General features: G+C 42.3%; 2 protein-coding genes across 2 annotated transcripts in view; one reads left to right on the top strand and one right to left on the bottom strand.

Moving 5' to 3' along the window:
- Positions 1 to 3048, bottom strand: LOC101868552 (left-right determination factor 1-like). The gene is made up of 4 exons (XM_005152063.2): positions 2784 to 3048; positions 1698 to 1932; positions 629 to 868; positions 1 to 340 (listed from the first exon to the last, which is right to left on the bottom strand). Exons 1-4 carry the CDS (start codon positions 3046 to 3048, stop codon positions 1 to 3), a joined length of 1080 nt encoding a protein of 359 aa, XP_005152120.1.
- A 15322-nt stretch (positions 3049 to 18370) lies between these two features.
- The window catches only part of TMEM63A (transmembrane protein 63A), a 31103-nt gene continuing 21500 nt past the window's right edge, over positions 18371 to 27973 (top strand). Inside the window, exons 1-6 of the mRNA XM_034060904.1 lie at positions 18371 to 18463; positions 20371 to 20566; positions 22715 to 22794; positions 24293 to 24356; positions 25976 to 26013; positions 27164 to 27306. Of these exons, the coding sequence (XP_033916795.1) occupies positions 20381 to 20566; positions 22715 to 22794; positions 24293 to 24356; positions 25976 to 26013; positions 27164 to 27306 (511 nt within the window). The 5' untranslated portion in view covers positions 18371 to 18463; positions 20371 to 20380. The remainder of the gene's footprint in view (positions 18464 to 20370; positions 20567 to 22714; positions 22795 to 24292; positions 24357 to 25975; positions 26014 to 27163; positions 27307 to 27973) is intronic.

Here is a 27973-nt window from a genome sequence, read left to right as displayed (position 1 = left end):
TCACACCAGTGCCATGCCATCTGTCACACAGCCGCACTTCTCGATGATCATGTTGGGAAACTCGGCCGCCTCGATCTCTGTGTGGTTGCCCCTCTTGACCAGCAGCATCATGGGCAGTGGGGAGCTCTCCACCTCGGCACAGGCACGCACCCCATAGCCAAAGCGGCCCAGGGTGCTGGGGGCCTGCAGGCAGCCCCCTGAGCACCGGTAAGCCTGGTACCCCGCTGGCTCGATGATCCAGTGCTGCGCCCAGGGGAGCTCACGGAAATTCACGTAGTGCTTCTGCCGACAGCAGGTGGATTTCCCCTTCACTGCCTCCTCCCTGCAGTCCCCAGGGCCCCTGTGTGCCAAGAGAGAAGCAAGAACTGATGCCGTAACTGGAAAGTGGAATGCAGGTGAAATAATCCCCCTCGTTAATAGCACCCTGCCATGTGAAACTGGGGCCATGATGGGGTTTCATTTGAATATGCAGGCAACAAATGTGGGAAGAGGAGAGGTGCGATTCAGCAGCAACTCTCTGACTCCTCCAGTTTACTTGTGAGGGTGAGAGCTGCACACCTTTTGTTAGCACAATAATTCAGGGGCACTCTTATATCAGAGGCAGTACAGATTTAGCTTTCATACGTACCCATAGTCTTCCAAGTCGAGGGTGTAAAGCACCAGTTCAGGTTTGCTTAAGGCTTTATCCTTGGGGTCCTGGGAGGTGAAATGCACAGCTTTGGCCATTTCTGAGGCATAGCTGCCTACCCTTTCTCCTTCAATCCAGACCTCCAGTAACAATGGCTCCCGCCTCTTGTTTCGCTGCCAGTAATGCACAGCCTGTGTCACATCAAAGTTCTTCCAGCCTGACTCACGTATAGGAACCAGCCTGCACGACAAGGGCTTGGCATTAGAGAAAAGCCTATCACACAAAGCCTGGGCTTGCAGCACTGTCACTGCAGCAGAGTAATTTGCTCCCCACAGATTGTCACATGCCTTGATTACATGGTAATTTTTGCTGAGCACTCTGATGAGCATAACAGCAATTAACACACCTCAGAAAGGAGCACAGGGTTATAACAGACACTGAAGGGCCAAATAAAACTCTCTGTGTGTGCTCATGTTAAGGTATTATTCGTGCTCATACAGAAGTATGGGAGTGCACGGTTACATGCAGCCTCAGGATTAGTGAGGCTGGTAAACACCACAGTATTCCCCTCTGCTCCTGTCCTAGCTGCATCAGGGATGTAAGTTTCTACCCACCCAGAAAATTGGTTTGATGTCTAATTCTGCCTTCAAGGGTTGTAAAACTTCCACAGAGCTCAAGGCTACAGAATCAGATGCTTTTTGCATAGTTTACTTATTGAAACCAGGCAATGAGATGGCCAATTGAAAGCATATCAGCTGCCAGTAACCCATGTGAGTTAAGAGTGAGCCAGAAGTGAGAGAGGTGGAATGTTTTAAAGGGGAAGATCTGGCAGTACATGGCCTTGTTTGACACAGACATAGATAATCTCAATGAATCATCATCTATTACAGTCTCAATCTAGTATCTGCTCTTATAAACTCATTCTGGGTTTAGAGGCTATAGAGCCTGATTCTACAGATGTAACCCCACCAGACTGACCGGAGGCAGAAACACATGACAACCAAACCCAGCCCAGAGGACCCATACACTGTATCTACTGTCCTGCCTTCAGGAGAGGTCTTTTTCTTACCTGGAGTCTATCAGGGAGGTCCTGTTGGTGCCATCGTGCTGCTGCTGCACCCAGTACACGCTGACTCTGGCATTGGAGACAGGTCTGTGAGACTGCCTGGCAGGCAGGTTTGCTCTGTCCAGAGGCTTTTTGAAGAGTTTCAGCTCAGCCATTGTCACTTCACTGTTTTGAGGTATTCTGCCCTCCATGTCAAAGATCAGATTCTGGCGTGTGGTGGTGTCAGAGTAGAGCGCTTCTCCTGCCAAGGAACAAAACAGACAGTCTGTCATTGCCATCCCAGTGAGCAAAGCCCCCACACTTCATTCACTATTATCATCACAACACACTCTTTCCATGCTTCCACATCAGCTCTTGTGGCAGAGACAGCCACTAAACACACCTTTTCTAATGCATACTTAAATCAGTGTCTTGCAAATGCCCTAATTCTTCTACGTCTGAGCCTCTGTCCTCTGGAGGAAAGAAATCTCCTGTATCATTTGACCCCAAACTGAGCAAACCCCAAAAGGTGCACATCACACTGTGCCAGCACTGGGCGTAAGAGCAGGAAACTGCCCCACTTGCAATGAAAAAGTGTTTCCACTTGCTGCCCAGGGTGCTATGTATGCCTTTTGGAAGTGAAACAAGCGCCCTTGTACAAACCCCATGGTGTCTGCAGAGCTGATTTCCTCCTTGGTATTATTCCCAGGCAAACAAAAACAAATAAAAAATACAGGGGAGAATTAAATATCCTCAAAGGATGTGATTCTTATCAGAGGACTTCCTAGACTTTTGACTCCAAACCTGCCAGATCGGCACTTTGTACTGATTTTTTTTTAACATCACTTTTCCACCTGCCCAAAATATTACCTGGGTACCAAAGGTTTTCCTTTCTATTAAGCCCCAGCAGCAGCCTGCCCCTTGTAAGTGGGACCCGCTCTCCAGGTGCAAGGTCTTACTCATGAGTGTTACTTGCTCATCTTCTACACAGCTCCAGTTTGGAGCCAGATCCAAACTTCATTCCCCCCGTGGGTTTGCCTGTGCCCATCCTGTTGCCTCCCATTGCAACTGCACAATGCATCCCAAGCTCCCAGACAGCAGAAACATTACCTGCATTGCCAGGGATCCCCCTGAGGATGCCTGCCAGGCTCGGCAAAGCTCTGCGCTTCACCCTTTGCCGCTTCAGCATGGAGATGTATTTGTTCTTCACGTGGTCTGGGATAACCAGATCCACCAAGTCTCTCCTATGAAGTGTAGGGAACTCAGAGAGCCCCAGCTGCTTCAGCAACACCTCCTTGAACCCCTCCTGGGTAAATGCCTGGACTGTGATGACCAGGCAGAGCAAGCAGAGCATCCGGGTGAACCTCACATCCATCCTCCTCTGTCAGCGAAGAGCTGCTTGCCCAGCAGAGATGAAGGGGGGATGTCTCTCAGCAGAGATGTGGTGGCAGGCTGCCTGAGCGGGATGCTGGGGTTTTATAGCCAGCCTCGTCCCACTGGCACAACAAATTCCACAAGTGGGGATGAAGCAGAGAACTTGAAAGGATCACTTCCCCATCAATAGACACATGCCAGTTTAACACCTTCATCCACTGCAAAGTTAATACAAAATGGTTTAGGGGAGCTTCCAGATTCCTTCACAGGGAAGAAGTTTCCATTCTTTTTTAACTCCCTGTAAACTTCTGCCCAGAAAAACCCTGTGTGACCAGTGTCTCACGTTCAGGCTAGGTCAGGGAGGAAACACATCTGCAGAGTACATTGCTTTAGGTACCATACCATATGATTCTTAAAGGAAGCATCAATCTTTACTGTAGGGGACTTGCTACCTAAAATATCTACTATCAATCAGGAGAATAATGCTTTAGCTGGAAGTCCATCTTTATGGCAAGCATTAAAAAATCATTTAAAATCTTTTTCTGGGGGGTAGGTGCTGCTTTGATCTCTGAATATTTGTACCAAGCACATGAATCAGTGCAGTGAATCACAGCAGCTGAATGGTTTATGACCTTTTACGCTGCTCCTGAATCACAGAAGGTGGAAGATGTACAGGCCTGGCACTTTAGAAAAATATCCCATCACTCTTTATGGATTCCTGTGGGTTTCATAATACTTGTGCTTAAGAGAAGAAGGCTTTATATTAAGGCAGATCACCTTTCAGTGAACATGAGAAACCACTCTGCTTTTCCACAGCATGGATGAGGAATATTGGTATTTTGAATGCTGTTCAGTCTCTGGAGAGCAGACCTGGAGTCTGGGGGATGTGTGCAGATGTTTGCCTCGAAGTCAACCTTTAAACTTGAAGCTCACATCCTCTGCTTCCCTGGCTTTTGCTGGCATAAGATGTGGAAGTCTGGGTTTACAAATCCCAGGAGAAGCACACTGAAAAAGAATAAAATGTGGTTGATAACAGTGATGAAGCATGGCACTTGGGCAAATTCTCATGCTCTGCAGCAATGACATGCCTGAGCATACATACAAATGTCTTCAGCATCAGTGTCTCTGTAAATGATTTTAAATTGGTCCAGTTTGATCCAGTGTCCAGGCTGAATGGTGTGCCCTGGGAAAAGCCTGGCTAGAAGAACCTGTACAAAAGCAGCCCACTGTGGCTTATTCCTCCTTAAAACAAGTATCAGCCAAGGCAGCCTGGTTTGCACACAGAGGAAGACAACAGAGTGGCCTGAAAGAGCCTAACTAAACACTTGTGTTAGTGAACATTTTGTCTTTATAACCTTGTAAGAAACTTGTCTCCTTAACCATGATAAAGCCTCCAATAAATGTTAAAGGGGCACCTTATTTAGCTGAATTGAGTTTTAAGGCTAAAATGGAAACAGACTACAAACTAACAGTCTGTGCACAGCCCAAGGCAGAACATTCTTTTGTAGAGCATCTTCCTCTAAACAATTCCATATTTTCTGTTACATTCATTCCCAAGACACAAATAGCAGTGAAAAATATCCACTTCACTGACTGCATCAACTTCAACTCATGTCAGAAACTCTAGCTCTTGCAAGCAAGAGGAAGGAAGGGGTTTATGTGATACCTCTGTGACACTCTCAGCCCCTTAGGAAGGCTCAGTATGCCTGGCTCTTCCCTGTGTACTGCCTCCCCAGCTAAACAGCACATGACTGCTTCTCACTGCATGAAACCAATGCAGTCACACCATGAACCACTTCAGAGACGTGGGGCACAAACTGCACCTAAGCAATGTTCAGGTGTCTGACAAAGTTTTCTTTAGATCTGCTCTGTAAGTGTTGTATAACTCAGTTCCAGCAATGAATTTGTTATATTTATACAGTGATAGTCACCTGAGTAAAACTGCAGTTCATGGATTTGTAATGGTCTCTCTGTCATGTCAGAAGACCTGATCCTGTAAACCTTTATCCATCCACCTATCTTTCACTCCAGAAAGCAGTCCTACTGTGTAAAGAGGGCTCTTCAGAAAACCATAACATGAAATGGAATGTTCCAGCAGCATTTGGCTTTCCTGGATCCAGACATGATGTGATTTTTCCTGTGGCTGATGTCTAACGTACCAGGACTCTCCACTGTCCAGTGTGTATTGGAAGGTGATTTATGGACTTCACACATAAAATTATTGACCAAACACAGTTGAAGCTCAGCTAAGAAGAAAACAGAGGATGTGGATTGTAGGCTTTTCACAGGAGAGTGATTATCTCGTCCAATTGGAGGATTTGCCATTCCCCCTTTGTCACACAAACAAGAAAAAGTCAGGAATTTTATAATAGGTCTTTTTGTGTAATGTGTATTAGAACCTGTATGGCACATTCAAAATGTCAAACAGAGGATTTACAGAGGCTGCAAGGGATGAAATATGAACAACTCCCAGTTCTAATAGAAGCCAGTGCTTAGGAAAGAGAAAATCTTTATGTTTAAGCTTTAATTTCATTACAAATGGTTCTCTGTGACATTTGCTGGGCATATCTATGCAATGGGGTTTGAGAAATAAATCCAACAGGTTCAGAGAGAAAGTGTGAAAAGCTTAGTCTACTTATGTAGCCCTTACCCTGGTATACAAGAATGTTTCAAATGTATTTGCAGTATGTCAGTGAGGATCTAAATATTTTCAAGATTTGAATTTCCACGGACACAATCCTTCTGCATTGCAATTGAGCCCATAGTAGAACAGCCTTTGCCTGAGTGGTGTGAAAGGCAGCAGCTTTTGTGTGCTCCAAGAAATGCCCTGATTTGTGCAACAGGTTTGTTGTACAGAGATGGGAGCACATCTCTATGTAGATTTTGGTCCGATGTGCCCCCAGGTCAGGGTCTTTTGAATCCAGCAGCGTGGAAGTAAAAACAGTAGTAGTTAAGATGCAGGTATAAACTTGCCAAGTTAAGAAATGAATTCAAGTAGATGTTCTGTTTCATATTCTTTTCCAGTCTGAAGCACACTGAGGTTTACATAACTAATACACCACCACAAAATAAGCTGGTCATGTGAAGTGCTGGGCTACAGGTTTCAAAAGTGGGAGTAAACTGCAGTTAATGCATGAAATTATGCCCTTCTCATGCTGCCTCACCAACACATCATGACAGCCACCAGCCAGTGCTTCAATTCATTTTAATGATATCAGTGCTTGATATTCATTTTAAACGCAGGTTGCACATCTTTAAGTGGGATTTCACAGCCATCTTTGCCTTCTTTCTTGACTTGGCACAGTCTGTGCTGGTTGTGGAACCCCCACTCCTTTGCAGAAACCGGCCCTGCATCAAGCAAGTCCAGACAGAGAGTGTGAAGCTCACCAAGCTGGAAAGCCACCCCACTGCCAGCAGAGAGCAGCTCCACTTTGCTCAGCCTGGGTTTAAGCCTAATTTCTAAATAGTGATCAAGGCAAAGAGCTTTTCCATTTCCCACCTCTCAAGCTGCACAGCACCTTCAGTGCAGGATGAGAGTGAGATGTCACTAAGTGCAGCAAACAGTACTCACTCATGAATACTGTCTGGGGGCTCATGGCTTAGCCTGTCCTCTTTACAAGGCATGGCTGGAGGTGTAACACAGTGCAACACTTGTCTCACCCCCAGCAAAGAGGCAAACCTGTATACTGATGTTACCTTTAGGCAAGAAGGGCTGTATATGCCTCACTCTATCCAGCCTGTGTGGCTCCAGGGATGATGCAAAACAATTAGCGCTAATACACAGAATCACAGAATGGTTTGGGTTGGAAGAATCTTAAAGCTCATCCAGTTCCAATCCCCTGCCATGGTCAGGGACACCTTCCCCTGGACCAGGTTGCTCCAAGCCTCATCCAACCCAGCCTTGAACAATGCCAGGGATGGTGCAGCTACCGCTTCTCTGGACAACCTATGCCAGGGCATCACCACCATCACAGGGATGAATGAAAATGGGATATGCCTGTTGAAAGATACTGGGAAACCATCTTGCCAGGGCAGTGGCTTTCAGTCCTCTACCTCTAGAGAAGCTGCTCTGTCATCAGAGCATGAATAGCTTGCTCAGTGTGCAGAGTCAGAACAGCGCCCAGGATTTTGGTGGGGCCAGCATAGCTCACGAGTTTGCATGGGTGCTCCCCATGGCCTCAGCCCACTGTGCTAGAACCTGGCATGGAAAAGGTTCATAAGACATGGCTTAATAACACAAGACATACAGCTTTATCTGGCTCCCAGGGCCAGGCTGCAAACAGCAAAGCCACTCAGTGTGGAACGCTGATCTGTACTAAATCCTTTCTGCTGGTCATGATTTGTTCCAGAATTTGGCCTTGTTAATTTTTGTGCTTTGTGTTTGACTTGCCCGTCCTTATCTAAGCATTTCCATGCACCACCACCCCACCCCCAGAGTGGGTCCATAAACACGGACTTTACATCTGTATTGTGGACTCTGGCTAATATGGCTCTGGGAAACAGAACTTTGTGTCCCTTATCTGAGCTGAACCATGTTCGTTCTGAACTGACAGGGCACAAAACTCATACACTGCAACCACAGCCTCAGTCCTTAACGTTTGCTCTGCCTGCCAGCTAAGGAGCCAATCCCAGTAGCAAGTTTTGTGGAGCAACCATCTGCCTGAGCTATACAGAAATTATCCAATTCATTTAATCTAGGCTAGGGCAGGAGCCTGCTTTCTCTCATCACCAGTGTAGGCTAGACTGCATTGGCTATCTCCAATGAAATGTCTTACAAACTGCATGTCCTATTGGGCTCCTCTCACAAAATGCTGATCATAAAGCCCCAGGCAGCAAAAGGAATAATGTTCCCTTATGTACTTATCTTGTAATGAATCCAGTATAGTAAACCCCCCATTTTATTTGAGAAATGTTGCAAACCTCATCTGATCTTAAGCTCAGCTCATGCTCCTGGTGCTGTGTATCTTAGATAGATTGACTTCAGCACGCCTTCCATAGGCTTTTACTCACGGGCTTGTTTTGGTCAAACAGTCCAGACAAAAGGCTGCTTGTTTGAAGAGGAATGGATAAAACGTCCAATGTCCCACCATGTCCTTGGTCAGCTGATGTCAGCTGGCTTGCTCGAAGGGTTTGTGTTGGCAGCATTTGCAAAGTACCAGTGTTCTGGCAGAAAAGAGATGTCCAAGACTTTTTTTTAACAGAAAAGCAAACACAACTGTTTAAATACAGCTTTTTCTGTCCCCTCTGCAGTCTCCTCCCCACTGCCCTTATCTGTGCCTTGTTTGGAGCTGGGGAAGCAGGATTTGTTACCACTCCGATGCCTACAGAAAAGGCAAAACCACTGACATTTAGCAAATGCTGCTGATTCAGACAAATAAGCATACATCCCTAAATTGCTTGTTTTACATCACAGTCCACTTCATTAAGGAATGTCCCTATTACTGAGAAATAGCTGTATTTTATAGGAGCACCATTTAATTTTCTAATGAGACCCCATTTATCTGCCTAGTTAAAATGCTGCCTCTTTTTTCCTCTCTCTGCAGCTGTGTGTTGACACTGTAAAAGTTTATCAGCCTTTTTCCTCCTTAGTGATGGAAGTAAGAGCCCACCTCTGGGCCAGACAGGGTTGGTGAGGCTGCACAGACTCTCCCTGCTCTTGGTGGTGCGTGCTGCTCAGTTGGCCTTTAACCAACACACTCCAGTGAATGTCACCATGAGGGCTCAGTGTGTGAACCTCTCAGCTGCTATCTCTATGGGTGGATTTGGCAATCCTGGGTTAACAATTGGATTTGATCTTAAAGATCTTTTCCAACCTAAACAACTCTGTCCCATTCCCCCTACAGATTCTGTGCCAAGTTTGTTTAGTGAGTGGCCTTCCAGTGAGTGAGAAATACCCCCATTTTCCTGTTGTGCTAATACATTTGGAATACTATTCATATTTCATCTGTGGCAGCAAGTAGCCTGGCTTAATTCTGGATCATATTGCCTCCAGTCAATTTTAACTCTAGTAACTTTTGCTTCACTGAACAGAATTTCCTCTTTTTTGCCATACAAATTCACCACTTTTTCCCCAAGTCAGATAGAAAAAGAAAAACACTGTATTTTAGCAGCTGTAATTTATTTCTATTACCAAAAAAAGCTGAAAAAGCAGAAAGATTATGAAGTAACATGTTAATGAAAGCTGAATAATTTGCATTGCTAACATTTCTGGAAGATGTTTTTGTTCTGCAGACCAAAAATAAAGATGAAAGGCCAAGATGAGTGAGATCTAAAAGGAACCTCTTCTGTTAAGCCCTGTGGGCTGTCATACAATATAGTACTGTTAGCGTAGTGCAAAAAAGGGCTGTTCCTTGCACGTAAAATTACAACAAACTCTGCAAGATTGTAGAACACAAAATGAAGTCATAACGTGCACAGAGATTACAAGATAGACCTGATAAATACTACAGACTTCTCTAATTTGGTGCATCAGATGGAGTGTAGAGTAACTGCCTAAAGGCTTCCGTTAGACCTCACTGAGATACTTAAAATTAACTTGGGCAGCACCTTAGCAAATACATTGATAGGAAAAAAGATACTTGCAACAGCAAGAAAATGAGCTAAACTACTTGTATGGTTGTCTTCCAGCTGTAACATCTGTGGCTAAAGTGACTCAGGGGCTATTGTGTGTCAGTGGGTTTTACACTGTAGAACATAGATGTATTCAGTTTCAAGTAATTACTTGCACATGGCTGTTTTCCTTGATGTTAAAGGCACATCAGTGCCATGATTGGAAGGATGATGATACGGAATTCTGAATGGATGCAGTAACAGCACCAGACCTGCCTGCCTGAGCTTCAGGTGAGCTGGGCTGGTGCTGGGGGAGAATGAGAAGCTTTGGAGGGTGCAGGAGATTCAAGAGGTACAGAACAGTCTTCTTTGAACTGGTGATCTGAATCAGACTATAATCCCTCATCCTCATATTTAATAGTCACTGTTTTTAAACAGAAAGATGCAGGCTTAACTTGCTGTAAACACTGCACTAAACTTTGCAGGCATCTCTTATTTGTCTTCAGAGTTCTGAGAATGGTCTTAGAGGGCCATAGGGTATTTGATATGCATTTAAAAGATTTTAGAGCTGTTAATAAAATTTCAGATCATTAACTAATTTTTGACCCTAGTGAGCTGTTTCCTACTTATGCTGATTTATTATTTATCTTGTTCATTCCATTCCATTACCTTTCACTCTACATTGGGTACCTTGCTACACCTTTGAGAACTGCATAGGAACAAGTATTAAAAGATCCCCCTACTTTGCTTTTGCTTTCAAACAATGCTGCCATGTGCAGGAAGGAGGGTGTGTGGATATATCACTTATACTCAAGCAGTTACTACAAAGCTGTTTTCACTTAAATACTTGTATTATCATTGCATTGCTTTTGTAACTTTTTGGGGTATGTTATTACTTTTTAATGAAAAAGACTTCAGTAGGAAAGCACTGGATAAAATACAGTTCCTTACATATTTGACTCCAAAACAGAACACAAAGGGGTATTTTACTTCGTGGCACAGGTCAAGTTATGTAATTTCCTGCTATGTACTCATATCTATGTAAACAAGGGGTATAAAGTCTCGGATTTAACATGGCCCTTGTAAAGAGTAAAAGAAAGCTGTGTGACCTGACTACTTTTAATCCTTTTAGCATTCATACTACAGGACCCTGGGAGATGCACCGTGGTCACTTGATTTTAAAAGGGAATGTAGCCACACTTGGCCAGGTCACTTGAAGCGTGAAACACAAACTTCAGTTGCTTTTGTCTTTTCTTACCTAACCATTTGCTTATTGAAAAGCGTTAATCCAGGAATTACCAACATTTCCTCACAGCAACAAAATGTATTTCTGAACCTTAATTCTGGATTCAACATGGGATTCTGTAGGAAATGCCATGCCTTTGAAGCTGGTATTTGTCAGCTTTCCAGGCTGAATAACTATAGTAAAGACATAGTGACTAAAATGTGTTTTATTTATGCAGCACCAGTACAGCAGTTGCCAGTACAGAATCCAGGGTCTTTGGACAAATCATACATGTGGAGAAAATTTGTAAATGCCCCAAAAGAAATTCAGAATCCATTTTTCATCTATTTGGACAAAATTTGGGTGCTTATTGCCTCTTCTCTGCTTTTATTCTAAAATAGAGTGAGGAATCTTTTACCCCTGTGACAGGAAAACTTGAAATAAATTACTACAATCAAAGAGGAGACTTTGATGGCCCAAGAATGAATTTGAGATTCTTACTTGGTTTGACCAGATCTGTTAGGACACCTCAAACACAGACTACAGCAAAAAGGTGTTTTCCATGACATTCAGGTTCTACAAATCCAGTGGATTTGAAAATCACTATGTGCTGCAGACTTGGAAAACTGGCTCTTAAATCTCTCTGGAGGCTGCACTGCTTGATTTGTTCTCAGTCCCTTGTGATAGGAAAGTTTACCTCTGGACTTCACTGTGTTCCCAGGCTGGTAACTCTTTTCAACACATGCTGTCCTACACAAGAAAATGCTTCAATTCACAATGGAACACGAAAATATACTATTGCCTGGGCTTAACTTGAAAGTGATTCAGAAACAGCAGCAATTACAAGACATAGTTGTCTTGTTTCCTAAGGATAGTGGAAGAAACTGATTTCTTAACACAATTTCATGTCCTCTGAGAAATGCTCTCATTGTGATCAATTGGATAGTAAATTCAAGGTCTTACACTGATGTATGAAATCCTTCTAATCTTCATAGGAACTCCAGTGCAAAAGAACTATGATCAACCTGGCTCACTGTTCCCCAGAGCAGTTGGCAATTCAGGGTCTTAAACCTCAAGTCTGCTCATCTGAGGGCTCTAAGTGCAGCAGTGACAGCTTCAACCTACTCTCTCAGGTGTGACCAAACAGTCCCAGAAACTGCCCCAGACAGGATGTAGAACAAAAGGTGCACCATGTTGTGAAGGCAGGAACAGTTTGCCTAGATGCTCCCATGCAACATGGAGCGTTTCTTCTGCTCGAGGGTCCATCTCACTCCAGAAACTCCACAAAGTGACTGTGCCACTTTACAGGATGTGCTTTTAACTCCTCCCAAATCAATTCTGATCACTCATGTCATTATAATCTGGTATATAATCTGGATATCTAAACATCTGCTTTACTGAATCTGGGTATCTAAACATCTAATTTACTGAAACTGTACAGAGTATCAATAGGAAGGGAGAGCTGAAAAGGTTTTTCTTTTCTGTATTCTGTCCCTGAGTCAGAATAATGACCTTGAGCAAATCACCCTGGCCAAAATTTTCAAGTCCATATTTAGACACCAAAATATATAACCTGATTTTCAAAGGCACCAGCCAACCACAGCTTCTATAAACAAAACCCTTATCACCAGTAGACTCTAACAGTAACTGTACATAGAGTATCTTAGTAAAACAAGAGATATCCCTCTTGCCATCTGTTACTGCTTACGTACAGGGAAGAAAGTTCTCCTTTGGTCCCCAGATCACCCATGTCTTTAAGCTCAGCTTGCAGTGACTATGTTACCTTTTTACACAGATCAGGCCACATGAATACCTTTATACCCTCTGCAACCATTTGAGAAGAGAAAGATGGAACAGAAAGAAAAACAAGTGATTCAGAGAAAATAAAATCATCACAGAAAAGGAAATATGAGAAAGTATGAATGGAAGGAGGAAATAAACTACTACAGAAAAAAAGAACAAAAGAGTGGATAGGTAGGGATGTGAATGGGAAAATCAGAAGGTATGGTGGTAACATGTCCAAAAGGTGATCACATGCTAAGGAACAGCTAGTATTTAGGTAACTCCACTGCTCCCCTATAGCAGAGGTCCCATGAAGTGTCCAGGGAGGACTCACATGCCTGCATCATGCCTCAAGCGGCATGGATGCTTCAGTACCTCACCATTTCCAGCCATGCTCCAGTAAAGCCAGGCCCTAGGTGCAGGATTTTCCTTACTGGAAAGAGCCACACTACCTCTAGTCAAGGCTGTTTGCTGCTGCAATGGCTCTTCACGGCCTTCTGCTTAAGCCACTTTGCATCCTGTCACCAATGCGCCTGGTGTACCTGGCACCTGACCCCCTGCATAGGCCCACCAGGATCTTGCTCATCCTGCTATCATTAGTGGCACCCTGGACTCACCCACTACAGCACGTACCTGCAAAGGAGTCAAGTCATTGCTGCAGTGGGAAATGTAACAGGGATCTTCTCAGCTCTTCACAAAGCCAAAATCTGAATTTAACAGATCTAAAGGCCAACACACATAAATCTAGAGGTCATTATTGGTGGAAGCTCCTAGGTGGAACACAGAAGCTAATGAGTGTAACTCTTCTGCTGCTTTAGGTTTGCTTTGTGTGAACCTGGGATTCAAATAAAATCAAAGCTCTTTGAAATCCTCATAGTCTACACTCTGATTTTTTGTTCTTCTCTACGTCCAGAAGTGGGAAGGTGGAATTCCTGCCTAAGGGAAAAAAGATTATTCATTTAAAAAGTCCTTTAAAAATCATTTAATCCAGATCTCTATTAAAATACATAAGGAAGAAGTTCTTTACTGTGAGGGTGGTGAGGCATTGGAACAGGTTGCCCAGGGAAGTGGTGAATGCTCCATCTCTGGCAGTGTTCAAGGCCAGGTTGCACAGAGCGTTGGGTGACATGGTCTAGCATGAGGCATCCCTGCCCATATCAGGGGGCTGGAACTGGATGATCTCAAGGTCCTTTCCAACTCAAACCATTCTATGAATCTATATCAAGGCTTAAGCTTTTGACACTAAAACTATTGTGAATTACATTTGTAAAGGTTCAAGTAATGTGTCTGATGCTGGTACTTGAAGGAAAGTCAAGCCAGAGAACCAGGAATAGCCATTACCAAAGCCCTGAAACCCAGTTCTTAAGTCTAAAAGCTGGGAATCTCACTGGACTCTTTGAAGATAGAGTGGATAATGCAGACCAATCAATTTAATAAGTAGTTTGCTCAGAGTGAGTAGTATTTGAAACAAAACCCTAAACCTTATTTTCCCTTATCCAGTCTTTTCTGATCAAACCCAGGATTTGAGAGGTTGGTTAACAATATTTACTTTCAATTCAAGCTTCCAGCAAACCCTGCTGACTCCACCCTCCAATGGCTCAGACTGCAAGATCTGCTGGGGCGTTTTGTGGCTCCTGCACAAGCAATCACACAGCTTTCTGCGCCAAGGAAATCGGAACCCAAGGCAGGATATTCTTAATGTCTGTCCAGGTTTGCTTTCACCCCGGTACTGGTACAAGAGTTACTACTTATGGTCAGGACAGCTGTGGAGCACAGAGGCTCTACAGGACACCAGAGTTCTTCACTAAAACGAACATCTGTTGTAGCCAAGAGCAAACTGTAAGTGGCTTGTATTTTACACTGGTGACAAACACACCTGCTCCCCGATTCACCTAAATCCAATGGGTCATGTGGCCAGGTGCCGTCCTCTCCACTGGGAGACACCACATTGTGACAGATGGTTTCTCCATCTCCCTCTCTCTCAGGGAGCTGCCTTAATTATAGTTAGTGCTATGCCACCCATACATTAACTCTCTTCGAGTTCTATACGCACATGGTTAACGCATGGATAGGCATTAAGATAATAGGTATATTCAGAAAATCATGAAGTCATCCATGTTTCACATCACCTTGTCCTAGTTTTGTGCCAAAGTGTGTCACATCAACAGTGGTTACATTTTGACAAGCTAGTAATAAACCTAAAAATCAGCAAGAGATCCTCCACAGCCACAAAGCAGAGGCATAAAACCTCACAGGGGTGAAGAAGTCTATGCATTGTCCCCTGGTAAGGCACAGGCCTGGCGTAGCCTATGGCAAGGTTTGGCAGTGTTCATAGGTGGGGTGTTGTTCAGAAGCACTCACTGGGATGCCTCTTTAGACACAACCAGGGTGATCAAAACCAATGAGCTTAGTGCACAAAGTAGGGGCAATAATTCACCATTTCATAAATCAAGCTTAAATGCAAAATAATGTTGAAATAAGCTTTTTTTTTCCTTCTGCACTTTTCAGTACTGCTATTTCTGTCTGCAGTTACTTATGCATTTTGACAAAACTCCAGTTGTTACCTTGACAAAGCTCATGAGAAAAATCAATCATGCTCAAGCATCAATACCAACACCCTATTCACCATTTCCTATCTGACACAAAATGTCAAAGAAAAGCAAGACAAATTTCTATCATATATTGATAGCTATAGTCAGTTATACGTTCTAACTCTAATGCAAGGCTATTTCTACCTTGAAAATCAACATGTTATCTATGAAAGTGAAGCAGCACTACAAAAATAATAAGTATAGCAAGAAACCAAGTGTAAATTGTTAATTTAAATCAACATTGCTGCTTGCTGATTTGTATTATAATTATAGTTTATTTAAATCTGTCTGTCTCTAGATTTTATTATTGGTTTGTTTTTATTAGACATACATTAATGTTCAGACCTTCAAAGGAAGACTCCTCAATGGCCACACCAAATCCTTGGGTATATCAAGGCTTGTAAACAGATCGCTAGATGAAGAAGAAAAAGCTAGCAAAGGGCTGCCAGGCTAGAAGCCTGAATCAAATCCATTAAGATATATTTGAATAGGCAGATAAGTAAGGAGCAGCAATCTGGGCCGACGAGTTTCTTCAGAGAGAAGAAACCACAGTGAGAGCTGCCAAGCATGGTAAAGCTTCAGGCCACCTGCTACTCACATCCAGAGACTATTGATGTCCTGTTAGGAGTTCACCCATCAAGGAGAGTCCTGCTGTGATAAATCAAACTAAAGTGACAGAGGAGTTCTTTAGACATAAGGTCATTTAATAAAGCAAGGGAAGACTCACACACGTAAGTGTAAACACCCAGCACACTTGTTCAGCTTGGTGCTAAAGAGCTGTTGAAGTGAATATGGAACATGCAGAATACAAGAAAGATGGAAGAATTTGAAATTCTGTTGGCCTGCTCCCCAGGTGCTGAGGCTGGATTTCCATCTGCTTGAGCAACATAATGAAACGTTTGCTAACTAATGACAGTATGTGGCTTTTGTCACCAAAAGAACAGACAGTGGTAAACAAAACCCTATTTACAAGAGGTAGGGAAGAGGGAAATGTGACTCTGCTGTTGAAATTAGAGATAAACAAAATCACACCACTTAGCTAAAGAGCCTGTCTAGACAGAGGAAGGAAAAAAAAGCCCAAATGACAAAAGCCTGATGTTACCCGTGTGAGAAAGAGGGGAAAATGATTTTGTAGCCAAGCAAAAGTCTTCAGAATGCAGAACATCAAGACTATAATGTCAAGATCACTAAATATCACCTATTTTACACTCCAAAGGAAGATAATCCAGCCAGAGTTTGGCCTTCTTAATTTTGAAAAATAAGGCAAGAATCAAAAGTACAAACACCTTAGGAAATCGGTGAGAAAATCAACCAAAAGGATTTTGGTCCTAGGAGTGTAAGAGCTGTGAGCATACACTGAGGCTTCACCTATGTGGTAGGTCTACTCTGCTGCAGCTACTTCAGTAAAACTTAATTATAAAGAAAGCAATTATAACTAATCCACTTTAGACTTCTGTTTTAAAATACACCGTCCACAGGAAGAGTTACTCCGGAAAAGCCAAGATGGAGTAATTACTACACTCACGCCAAACAACTTTAGCACCAACAGATCCCTAAGCACAGAGTGCATTTTAAAGCTAAAATAATTAACATCCTTCAACAGCAGTGCAATTTCTTTATTCCAGCAGTGGATCTGAACCACTCTGCTTTGAGCTGGAACTTTTATGCCATTTCTTAACTAACAGTGTAAAATCACAGGTTATCTACAATGCAGCTGCTAGATAAATGACAGAATTAGCTCTTAAAATGGTAAATAGTACTTTCCCCTTCTGTGGGACAGAGTGGGCGAAGGCAGCTAATGTGTACAGGCAAATGCTGCTCTCCATTGAGCAGCCATCCCTGAAAAGTGAAACAAGAATTTGACGGAGCGAAACAGTTGTGGATTAATAAAATGGTAGGGAATGGAACAGCAGGTATGCATTCAGGGCCCTAAGTAATATAGTTTGAATAGACATGAACATAAACAGTTGAAGATGGAGGTATGAGCATGGGAGATACTGGTTTACTGGCAGCTGGGATGCTCAGTTCTTAAGCATCCAGCATTCCAAGTGTGGCCTGACTTCTTCATCTCTGCTGGTAGAGATGCCTTGATGTCCAGCATCCTGTGGGCTAGGAATCAGTTTCATCCCAGATCTGTCACAGGCACATTAAGTTAAAACTGCCTAGGTTTTGTTTTTTTCCAATTTACAACATTGAAATGCTATTTCTCAGTATAGGTGTTTGGAAACAAAAGGCCTCAAATATTTTGTGGCACAGTCATGTAACTATTATAACTTAATCTCTTCCAGAGTTACCTTAGCGTATGGGCTGCTCCATTTGTACCTGCACGCTTGTCCACTTCACCAGATTGGGAACTGTGAAGTCTTTCTTGAAATCTCACATATCTTTTTCCTTCTTCTTATTATTATGTTATTTATTTATTTTTTAATTTTTCTATAAAAAGCTCTGTTTGGGTCTAGGTTTTTCCAATGTTAATGGATAGCGAGAGTCAGAGGCACAAAATGGCTTCCTCCAAACCAGAGCACTGTAGAACACACTGAGAAACCACATAGTTTCGAAATCCTTCATTCTTTACCAAAGGTTTTATCTGTAGGATCTGGCATAAAACTATCTTAGCTATGAACATCAGAAATAACTGTTGTAAACCACTGTAGATGCAATTTCAACGTTGTTTCAGAAAGGGAATGCCTGGTTCAAGTTGTTCATGGCCGGAGGCTGGAACTAAGTGATCTTAAGGTCCTTTTCAACTCAGCATGTCTGTGGTTCTATGCTTTAAAGGCAGGTTCTTTGGCATTCACAGGCCTCTAACCTGAAGGTCTTGCCTGTGGTATGGGAAATCAACCCAGCTCCCACCACGGCCCCAGCTGTCCGAAACAAAACTCCGCTTACTAAAATCGGGTGATCACATCTGCCCCCTGCCATGCCATGTTGGTGACAGATGAGATAGAACACGAAGAACGACGGTTATTTCACTACATGATCCCTTCCATAAGGAGAACTCCCCAGGGTCTGGAAAAGAAGGGTACAGAGGGGCATCCATGTCCCCATGACGAGTACAACTGCCCGCGGCGCCATGCTACCCTGTGAAGCAAGACAGGAGGCGGGCGAGCAATGGCCACCGCCCCGACCCGTCACGCATGCGCGGTAGCAGGGACTTGTTGCTGAAGCTCCTAACTTCGGGGTTGGGATGGGTGGTTCGGAGCTGCGCCCCGTGTGGTGACGAGACGGGAGGGAAGGGGAAGGGAGAGGCCGCGGCTGCCGCGGTGCAGGTAAGGGAGGGCGGAAGCGGTGCTGCCGGTGGCAGCCCTTGTCAGCTGCTGTGTGCGGGCACAGGACGGGCAGAGGCTACGTGAGGTGGCCGCGGGGAAGGGACAGGGCTGAGGTGAGCCCTGACGGGTGGCCGGTGCGGCCGGGCTGCCCGCTCCCCTCCGCCCGACCCTCCTGAGGGAACCGGCCTTTTTCCTGGGCCTCCTCCTCGCTCCCTCGTACGGGCGGCCCTGGGGACGTCCCCTCCTTGTGGGGCGGGGGCTGCCCTCGCAGGCTCGTTGCCCTGAGGCGAGCAAGGAGCGGAGGGGTTGGCTCCCTGCGGGTTTTCCGTGTGCCGTCTGGGAAACGGGCCTTGACACCCCCATTTCACACCCTCCCCGGGCCGGAGACGCTGTCGGGGTCCCAGCCTGGAGAAAGGAGGTGGTTTCACGTTTATGGAGCCCGCACCGGTGCTCGCCTTGCCTCGAAAGGTGGCCAAGTGCCTCTTACTGGGTTGTTGCAGCGCAAATCCACCCTTGGAGGGCTCTTTATCTTCCTGACAGCCGGCTTTCTTAAAGATAATAGCTTTTAAGAACGGGAAACTGTGATAAGATACGTGTGTTAACATGAAACTTAGTGTGCTCTCTGTGCAATTGTGAAGGTTTCAGAAGTGTGTTCAATAGTGCCTTCTCTTTTGTCAGCACACAATTTGCATCCTTAGAAAGCAAGTATAGCTTGCCGGCACACATTGATATGTTTATATGTTGGCCTGTGCTGAAACGTGTCAGCTGGGAAAGAATTTCTTCCCCACCATGTCCCACAGTCCAGTGTTCAGTCAAGCTGGTTTGGAAGGAGTATTCTCTATGCTGATTTCCTGCTGTTTAAAGAGAGAACTTGCAGTTATAAATAATCTTGGCTTGGTTTTGTTTTCAGCATCCAGAATAGCGCTGCCATCAGACATGTGCGTTGCTCTTGCAAAGGCATGGTATCCCGAAAGCAGTGTCCCTGGACCTGCGTGATGAGTGCCTTATTTGCTTTGAAAGGGTAGTTTTTTGGAGTATGCTTTCTTCATGAATTTGTCAATCAGAAGGGTGTTATGCATGAAACATGCTTTTGTCCAGACTACATTGAAGCCATCAGGTTAGTAAGATACAAGAAAAGCAATGCTTGAAGTGGAAAGACCCAAAATAAGCCAGCAACTGCCTGCAGTAATAAAAAGACGTTTGTATCAGCAGCCAAATCTTGTTCATTCTTTTGTGTTACCACGTTATCTGAGCAGGTCTGTTGACTAAAATGAGGTAGATGGCTGTTCTCTTAGAAATATTCCTTGTTCTTTCTTGTTCATGGTGCACTGTGCAGTTCTTTCAGTCGAATACTATTAACAAAGGAAAATCATACAGTATCCTAACAGCAGAGATGAATGTTTGTGTAGTAGTTCTTTTCTTTGGAATTAGTAGGAAATTAGTTAATAATCTCAAGGTCTTGACATTTTTTAATACAAAGTTCACAAGCTGGTATATTCAACACATGCTCATCAACTAGGAGCAAAATCTTCAACTGCCACTGCTGGAATATCTGATGCCCCATGTTACTCCTAAAATCAGAACCCAGGGATAAGAATGATATTAGAGCTTAGAAGACAGGGAAGTTTGGTTTGTGCAGGTCTGTAGTTGTCTTCCTCAGGTGTGTGTACAGAACATGGTTGGTTGGATGCCTGGAACTCTCACTGGGCACTGCTAGTAACTGAGGCTGTCAGTTATTGTGAAATATTTTACAGGTGAAGGGGAAAGTTTGTCAAATAAAACTTCATTTCCAAAGTAGCTTCCTGGTTGAATCCTTCTGCTCTTTTTGTACTTGCAGTATTAGTATATCTCACAAATACCAGGCAGGTTTTTCACATGGTTGTCTCTCTTTTCTGTTTTTTTTAAAGGAAACACAAAATGAACCCTTTCTTTTTCCTGGGTTTTGGACATTCTCATCTAGTCTACTTCTGGAATAGAAGCCTACCTTTCAACTCAACGAATGAGACGTACTGCTATAGCACTGCCCAGGGTAGCACAGTGCTCCAGGGCGTAACTTTTGGTGGAATCCCAACTGTCCTGCTGCTTGATGTAACCTTCTTTTTTGTAAGTCCAGTTTCTGTTTCTTATATTGAAAATATCTCTGACCTTCTCAGAAGTGAAGTTCTTCAGAATTCTCTTATTTGTCAGAAAATTCGTTTCTGAGCATCTTCAACACAAGAAATGTGCTAGGGCCATCCAGAACATCAAAACACTTTAACAAGCATTGATAAAGGATCCCATATACGTGGGATGGATGTGTCACTGAGTGTTGGATGTGTAGATGTAGAGAGAGGGCCTGTATGTGGATTCATGGTAAACTTTATAATGGTAGCTCAAAGTCCTCTATTTGGCTTAACTGCAGCAACATTTTTTCCTTACTGTGGGTTTAAGCAGTAGATACCTTTTCAGGAAGGGAACATCGTTAATAACTTGATCGGTTTTCCAAAGGGAATACTATATGGAAAATTGGTCATTTCACAAACTTTTTAAACATTAGATTTTATGAAGCTGTTAAGGAAATAATGTTCTGATCAGCTCAGTCCAGACACAAGGAGGATTAGTTGCTGCTCTGGAGCCTCCAGGACAGGCCTGAGACCCCAATAAAACTTAGTTATTTCTATGATCTGCATGGTCTTAAGCCACATGAAAAAGCTGTAAACCTCCAAATTAGCCTGATAAGTGAGGTTTGTGGTAGTAAAATGAGACTGAAGGGATGACATAGTTCCTGAGTTCTAGAAAGCCTCTGTGGAGAAACAAAACCCTACCTGTTTAAGATCCGAGCTGGTAGTTCTGTGGGAATGTAGAGTATGTTCTTAACAGTCATGGAGTAGCATTAAGTGTTACTGATCTGGTGTATGCAGCACGCTACCATAAATCGATTTTTGGAGGATGTACAGTATTTACTGCTCTGTGTGACTGATGGCACAGCATTTGGTAAGATTTAGTTGGAGTGTTTGGGAGAACTTTAATTGTTAAGCTGTGGTTAATTTTTAAGATGCTGAGTCTCTGCTTTTGAGTTCCTTGCTGTTGAACTCTCCTATCAAGCAGCATTATGTAGTTAGATGCAGTGTAGAAGGCTTCTCTCCAAGTGCAAATACTGCAACTTATTGAGCAGCTCCTGTATTCCTGTTTTCATGACATGTTTACTGCAGATCCCTTCAGTAACTGTCAGTTTATGGGTTTCTGAATATTATTTCTAGGCTGGTTTCCTGAGGAAGTGAGGTTTATATATTACATTCTCTTCCCATTTTTGCCTGTCAGTTCCCCCAATAACCATAAAACACGTTATGCAATTTCAACCAAAGTTGTCAAAGAGACTTTCCTGCTTACATTAAGCTTAATGGCAAATTGCAGAAGGAAGATTTAAATTAATAATCCTTGTTGGGGGGAAGGCTTTTATAAGAAGATTATATTTATTGTGAAATGTGGAAATTAGCTGTGTAATCCTGACACATAGATAATCTTAACGCATATCCCAGTGTTTGCATAGATCCAGGTAAGTTACACCACTTTCTAGCCAAACAGGTATGGGATGTAGGAGGGGCTGGAAGGCGAGGGCGTATGCTGCATATGCATAGAAAACAAGCCTTGTTAATTCTGTTTCATTGCTTCAGTGTACAAAGCAACTTATTTTTAAAGAAAGAAATGCATCAGTGAAATACAATGTTTGGTTTATTTCTTCTTGTTTTCTTGTCATCTTTTAAAAAGTAAAAATACACAGGGGAGGTAAAAAATGCATTGCAGAGATCAAACACAAGTTTCTGGGGTTTATGAGTTGTAATAATACATTACTTTTTTAGGGATAAGAATAAGTCACATACTTGAGAAAGTAGCTGAACCCCCTGCAGCCTGTTTACATCACTGTCTTCCATCATAGTTCTGGTCATTAAGTTGTGAATGTGTAAAGGTGTAGTTATGAAAGTTCTGACTTCCTCTCAAGTACTGCTTGCTTCTTTTCCTGTCACCAACCTTCATACACTTGCAGTTCAGAATTACTTTTCCATGCAGTTCTCCTCTATAAATTAAGAGGAAGGCAGATGTTCTCATCCTTTGGTCCCAGTGTTCTTTGTAGCATGGCTGCCATTGGGTTGGTTAGCATATGACAATTGGTTTAGGAGCTAGGACAGCATTTTTTGACAGTTCCTACACATCTAAAAAATTATTATGAAGTGGAAAAATCAATATTCAAAGATTCTTATTTTTCTTTTCTAGGTTTTAATATTGCTGTTTTCTGTTATAAGAAAGAGATTCTGGGACTATGGTCGTGTTGCTCTGGTGTCAGAAGCTGAAAGGTAAAAAAGATAGGTAGACTGATTCGTTGAAACTGGGGAATGTGAAACTGAGTACAGTAAATGTGGCTTAAATGAAGTGCATTTGTATCAGATATGGTTGGAACCACATGCACATATTTGTTAAAAATGTCCTTGTGCTGCTTTCTGCAAAATAGGCCCCACTCAGAGTTACTCTTTGTGGTTTCAGTAATAGAGTTATGTGTTTGGCATCATCATAAATTTCATTTTACAGTTGTGGGTTGAGGAAATGGAGGTCAGAAAATGCGCTGCTTGTCTATTAATATGTCACATACCCACATGCTGATGTTTTAAAGCTGTTTCTGTGATAGAAGGATATTGACTATTCTGTTTATTTTGGCTCAAGCCCTGTATCTTCCCAGAGCTCCCTGTGCAGCCTGTGCTATAAAATTTCTGAAGAGTTTTTAAATGAAGAAATGTATCATTGCAGGTTTCTGGAATTCTTTGCTGATTTTCAGTAATACTGTAAATAAGCTTTTGATTATTTATTTGTAAATGTTATTTTTGCAGGATGATGTCTTAGGGTGTTTAAAAGCTAGCTGTCTGTTTAGGAAGTGGGTGAACTTTAACAACAAGACTCTTCCTGGTATTAGCAGTGTAACTAAGTTGTAAATTCACAACTAAGCATAAAACCCTCAAAATGTGGTTTTAGGTGTAATCCATTACAGTTGTGAAGTGAAGATTGTGAGAGGAAAAACGAATGGCAATAACTGAGATGGCTTCAGTCCAGGTAGCTCAGTCAGCAAGAATGAAGATGCTCTGCTATAGGCTTCCATGTGGTCTGTAAAGGTCTGCATGGGACAAATAGATCCTTGAGCAGTCAGGCCTCCAGGAGCCTATGTTACTGTCCCCGATGGACTGTGATTTGAGCCACTAGGTCAAAATTATCACGGATACACCTATGAATACACTCCATTTTAACACGTGTTGCCCTGTAATTATGGGCACATTACCATTGCAACATTTCTCATTAGCAACGACTGAAAACAGGTACTCTGCTGTTTTTGAGGGCTACAGAGTCTAGCCTTGCTGCAGGACTTGGTTTGTGTGAAGAGGTGGCTTGGCAGGTAAGCCATCTAATTGTGTTCAGAAATTCTGAGCAGTGGCTGTAAGATGAAGGAAGAAAGGTGGAAGGAAAAGAGATGATGTCTTTTAATGAGGAATATCTGAACAGGAAGCTAGCTTGCAAATCTCATCATTGCCAGGCTTCCAAACCTGTGTTACATTCTTCTATGTTACTGTGGTTTTAATAGCCCAATAAAACATTATTTTCTTTCTAGTTCAATTATACGCTGTCACATCAGGAGCTCACATGCTTTCTTTTCAAGATCAGACATAGCACATATTTCTGTAATTAAGCATATGCTGCAAGGTGAAAACCATAGCAGTGAAAAAGTGTTTTTGTAGTTACTTCAGAATTGTTAAAGTTGAAATAATTCTGTGGAATTCCATAATCTGTGGAGCATTTAATGTATTTTAGTGAATCAAGATACAGCAGATTGTCAACATCTTCATCAGTACCTGAAGACATTGAATATGATAAGGTAAGTATTGCAGAATTTTGATACACTTTTTCATATATAAGCTGTTTAATGGAATCTGTTGTAATTTGTCATTCCACCTAGCCCAATGAACCAGTTATTAAACTGGAAGGCCATCTATATGCAGAAATAAGTAATGCATTGTTTACTGTGTTTTTACAGGACCATATGTAATTTGTTTCTGTTTCCTGACAGACTATTCCTGTATCATAAACTGGTATCTTACCTAATAGTTTTTAAGTATCTTTATTATTATGATTATTATTTCAAAGGATACCTAGTAAATATTTTGTACTTAACAGCTCAAAAAGTTACATTATTGCAAATAATACCCAGCTAGTGTTTATAATACACTGTTTTCCTCACAAGGTTGAGGAAACTGGATTGCAAATGTCAGGCCAGTAATAGTGCTATATACTCTTAATATTAAGGCTGGTTTGGAATGGAAGATAGTTTTGTGGCCAGACTTTTAATTGGTTCTCTCCTTGGTCTCTCTGGAGTCTTTGAATTCATGTACCTGTATCATTTTGTGTTGCAGCTTTAGAATGAACCATGCCAGTGTTGTGCAATTGTGGCAGCCTGTGTTTTAGCCTTTTATATATGCATCGACTTAATATCTAGCTTTGCAACTAAATAACTGCATGAGCATCAAAAGCACACTGGTGTTTGATCAGGATTGCTCTGCTGTTTGTATAGTTTTCTTCATCTTTTGAAAAACCCTAAGGCAACTTTGTCACTGAAGCTGTTAAATTAAAATGTCTCTTTACTTGGCTCCTATCAGCTTGAAGGAGGTTCCACGTTAACATCAGGAAGAACTTCTTTACTGTGAGAGTGACAGAGCACTGGAGCAGGTTGCCCAGGGGGGTTGTGGAGTCTCCTACGTTGGAGATATTCAAGGCCCTCCTGGACAAGTTCCTGTGTGATGTACTCTGGGTTTCCCTGCTCTTGCAGGGGGGTTGGACTAGATGATCTTTTGAGGTCCCTTCCAACCCTTGGGATTCTATGAAAGAAGAGGTCTTTTGAGAGAGAAGGTTTTGGGTATTCTTTGAACTGTACTGGAACATTCAGCGATTTATAATCTCTGCTGTACAGAGGAGGATTGTAAATGTATATACAAAGCCTTTCTGCTAATGTTATCACAGTATTGTTTCTAACTGCTATTTAACTCATTAACTTGTATTAGACTCTCGTGGAGTTTATCCTTAAAACTGGAGAGTATCTCAAAATGGTTTTGGAAAAGATAATCACCTTTCCTGCTCTAAAACAGTCCATTAAAAATAAATCCTTAGAAGCCTCATCTTGACTTTCATTCACTGGGATTTGGGCATGCTTGTATACATTTAAGAAGCCCAAGCAATAAACATGTAAATAATGAGGAAAAGGAACAACAAACAAAACAACAACCCTTAAATATTCTCTGAAAACAGACATATGAAGTACCCTGTGAAAAATATGTACACTATTAGGTATTTTTTCTATGTTTCTAAATGATGACTTTGGAGCAACTGACTGCCATGTTTTTAGCTAAGATGTTGGCTTAATGGAAACACTTCTCTTAATTGTATAGATCAGAGACTGGTTTTTGTATGTTAGTTCCCAAAAACTTCCTTCTTGATTTACAGGGATTTTGTTCTTGGATGACAGCTGCTTTTCGGATGCGGTAAGTATATGAAACAGAAATAGTGAGCTGTGCTGTGCTTTGCTCTTTTTAATTAGAAAAGGGGGGTTGCATTCAAAAATGGTTTGGGGTGGTTTTTTTTTTGAGTAGATAGGATTTAATGCAAACAGTGATACAGGTGGGCTGGCAAAAGTATTATAAAAACACAACTAATGGGAATACTTCTTCAGGATGCATCCTCCTGGCAGCCCAAGGACTTCCTGATCTTGTGACAGTGTGTGAATCTATGGCATTTATATGGATTCTGGGCTGATAACTAGGCTCTAGGCTTTCACTCTTCAAAGAGTACTGTGTGGGTGTTCCCCTGTTTGAAGCCAGCAGGGCCTCAGGCAGCAAGTGGGGTTTCCCTGCAAGGATATCTGTGGAGAATTGGTGGTTTAGTTGAGGCTGGAAGTGACTGGCAAGGAAAAACCCATCCCACTGTTTCCCAGAAACTGAGCATTAGGCATGTAATGTTCTTTCTTTACATCTCTTAGGGTTTAGTAAATTGTCATTTTAAAAAATCAATTTCCAGCTTGGGTACGTTGGAACAAGATGGAGTGGAGATTGAGGCTGTCTTTCTCCATTTTTGCTAGTTCAGTTCCTTCCTTTTCCAAGAATTCCTACTTTAATGATCTGTCCTGCTGAAAAAGGGTAGACAATGAGAGTTCATTCTGAAGCCCATTCATATCTTCTGTTAATTGGGTGTTATAAGAGCAAGATGATTGTATAGTAATTTTCCTCATGGGGAGCCTTTATGGAGATGAATGAACACCCATCACAGTGTGATCTTAAATTCTGAGAACTAGATGTTCAACCTTGTGACTGTCATAAAACAAGAGGTCACAGCAAATGTCTTTGTCCTCTTTCAGTCTGATAAAAAAGACCTTGGATTTTTATTTGCTTTTCAGATTACTTGTTTCCATGTTAAATTCCCTCATGTTAATTTTTGGGTGGTGATACTACACAAGGAAAAAACACTTTTGGAAGTTGAATTTCTATGTGAAAGAACACAACCGTGTTAAAAGCTGATAGGGATTGATGGAGATGTCACTGGATAGACTGATAAAGTAGTGTATATTCAGAAACCATCCCCTAGAACCTTAAAGATACCAAGTAGGCTGATCATGTGCTTTTTTTGTCTGTCATGCAGTGATGATGAGATCCATGAGAGATGTGGTGAAGATGCCATACATTACCTTGCCTTCCAGCGGCACATCATCTGTTTGTTGATTGCTGTCAGCATTTTGTCTGTGTGTGTCATATTGCCTGTCAACCTGTCAGGTGATCTACTTGGTAAGAAGTTTTATTTTGTATTCTGAAAAGAATTCTGTGGTTTATACAATTGTAAAAGCTTTTATATGGCAAACCACATGCAGACATGGACAACTAGACCTAGAAGGCTCAAGTCAGGATTAGTTTTACCTGTGCCCTCTTAACTGGTGTTTATCTAGGCACTCCTTAGGTTTTTCATTGGTTGTGATTGACAATGGAAACTGACTTCACAGCTGAGAAGTCTTTTTCTGGTGTCCAGTCTGAATCTCTTGCTGCAATCTAAGATCATTATTTTTTGACCTGTCACTGGGAAGAACAGATTATTCATTTCCTCTTTGAATATCCTTTAAACTGTTTAAGGATCATGAATTCATCATCTTTTTGATAAATCAGACCAGTTAATTTGGTCATTAATGAGAAATATTTTTCATTTGGCTGTTCATAAGGTGAATAAAATAATCATCCATCCGATGAACTTGTTTAAATCTAGCTAGGCTGTCTCCCATTGTTTTTTTCTGTCTTGGTTTGCAGCCCAAAACTGGAAAATCTTCTTGCTGAGACTATGTCAGTGCTGACTAGACAAAGATTTATTTCCTGCTTCTTGCTGTCTAGTCATGGTTATGTCTGCAAATGTGACACCTCTTTGCATTATGAACTCACACTCAACAAATACAGTGTATGTGCTCTC

Source organism: Melopsittacus undulatus, chromosome 3 (assembly GCF_012275295.1).
Source record: "Melopsittacus undulatus isolate bMelUnd1 chromosome 3, bMelUnd1.mat.Z, whole genome shotgun sequence".
Classification (NCBI taxonomy): Eukaryota; Metazoa; Chordata; class Aves; order Psittaciformes; family Psittaculidae; genus Melopsittacus; species Melopsittacus undulatus.
Note: the sequence above shows the minus strand (reverse complement) of the source record. Positions and strands in the feature narration are given on the sequence as shown.

Coding starts and splice junctions, on each gene's coding strand:
- LOC101868552 (XM_005152063.2), bottom strand. CDS start 3,048: ATGGATGTGAGGTTCACCCGGATGCTCTGCTTGCTCTGCCTGGTCATC. Junction 1,933..2,783: donor GGGGATCCCTGGCAATGCAG/GTAATGTTTCTG, acceptor CCTTGGCAGGAG/AAGCGCTCTACTCTGACACC. Junction 341..628: donor CTCGACTTGGAAGACTATGG/GTACGTATGAAA, acceptor CTTGGCACACAG/GGGCCCTGGGGACTGCAGGG.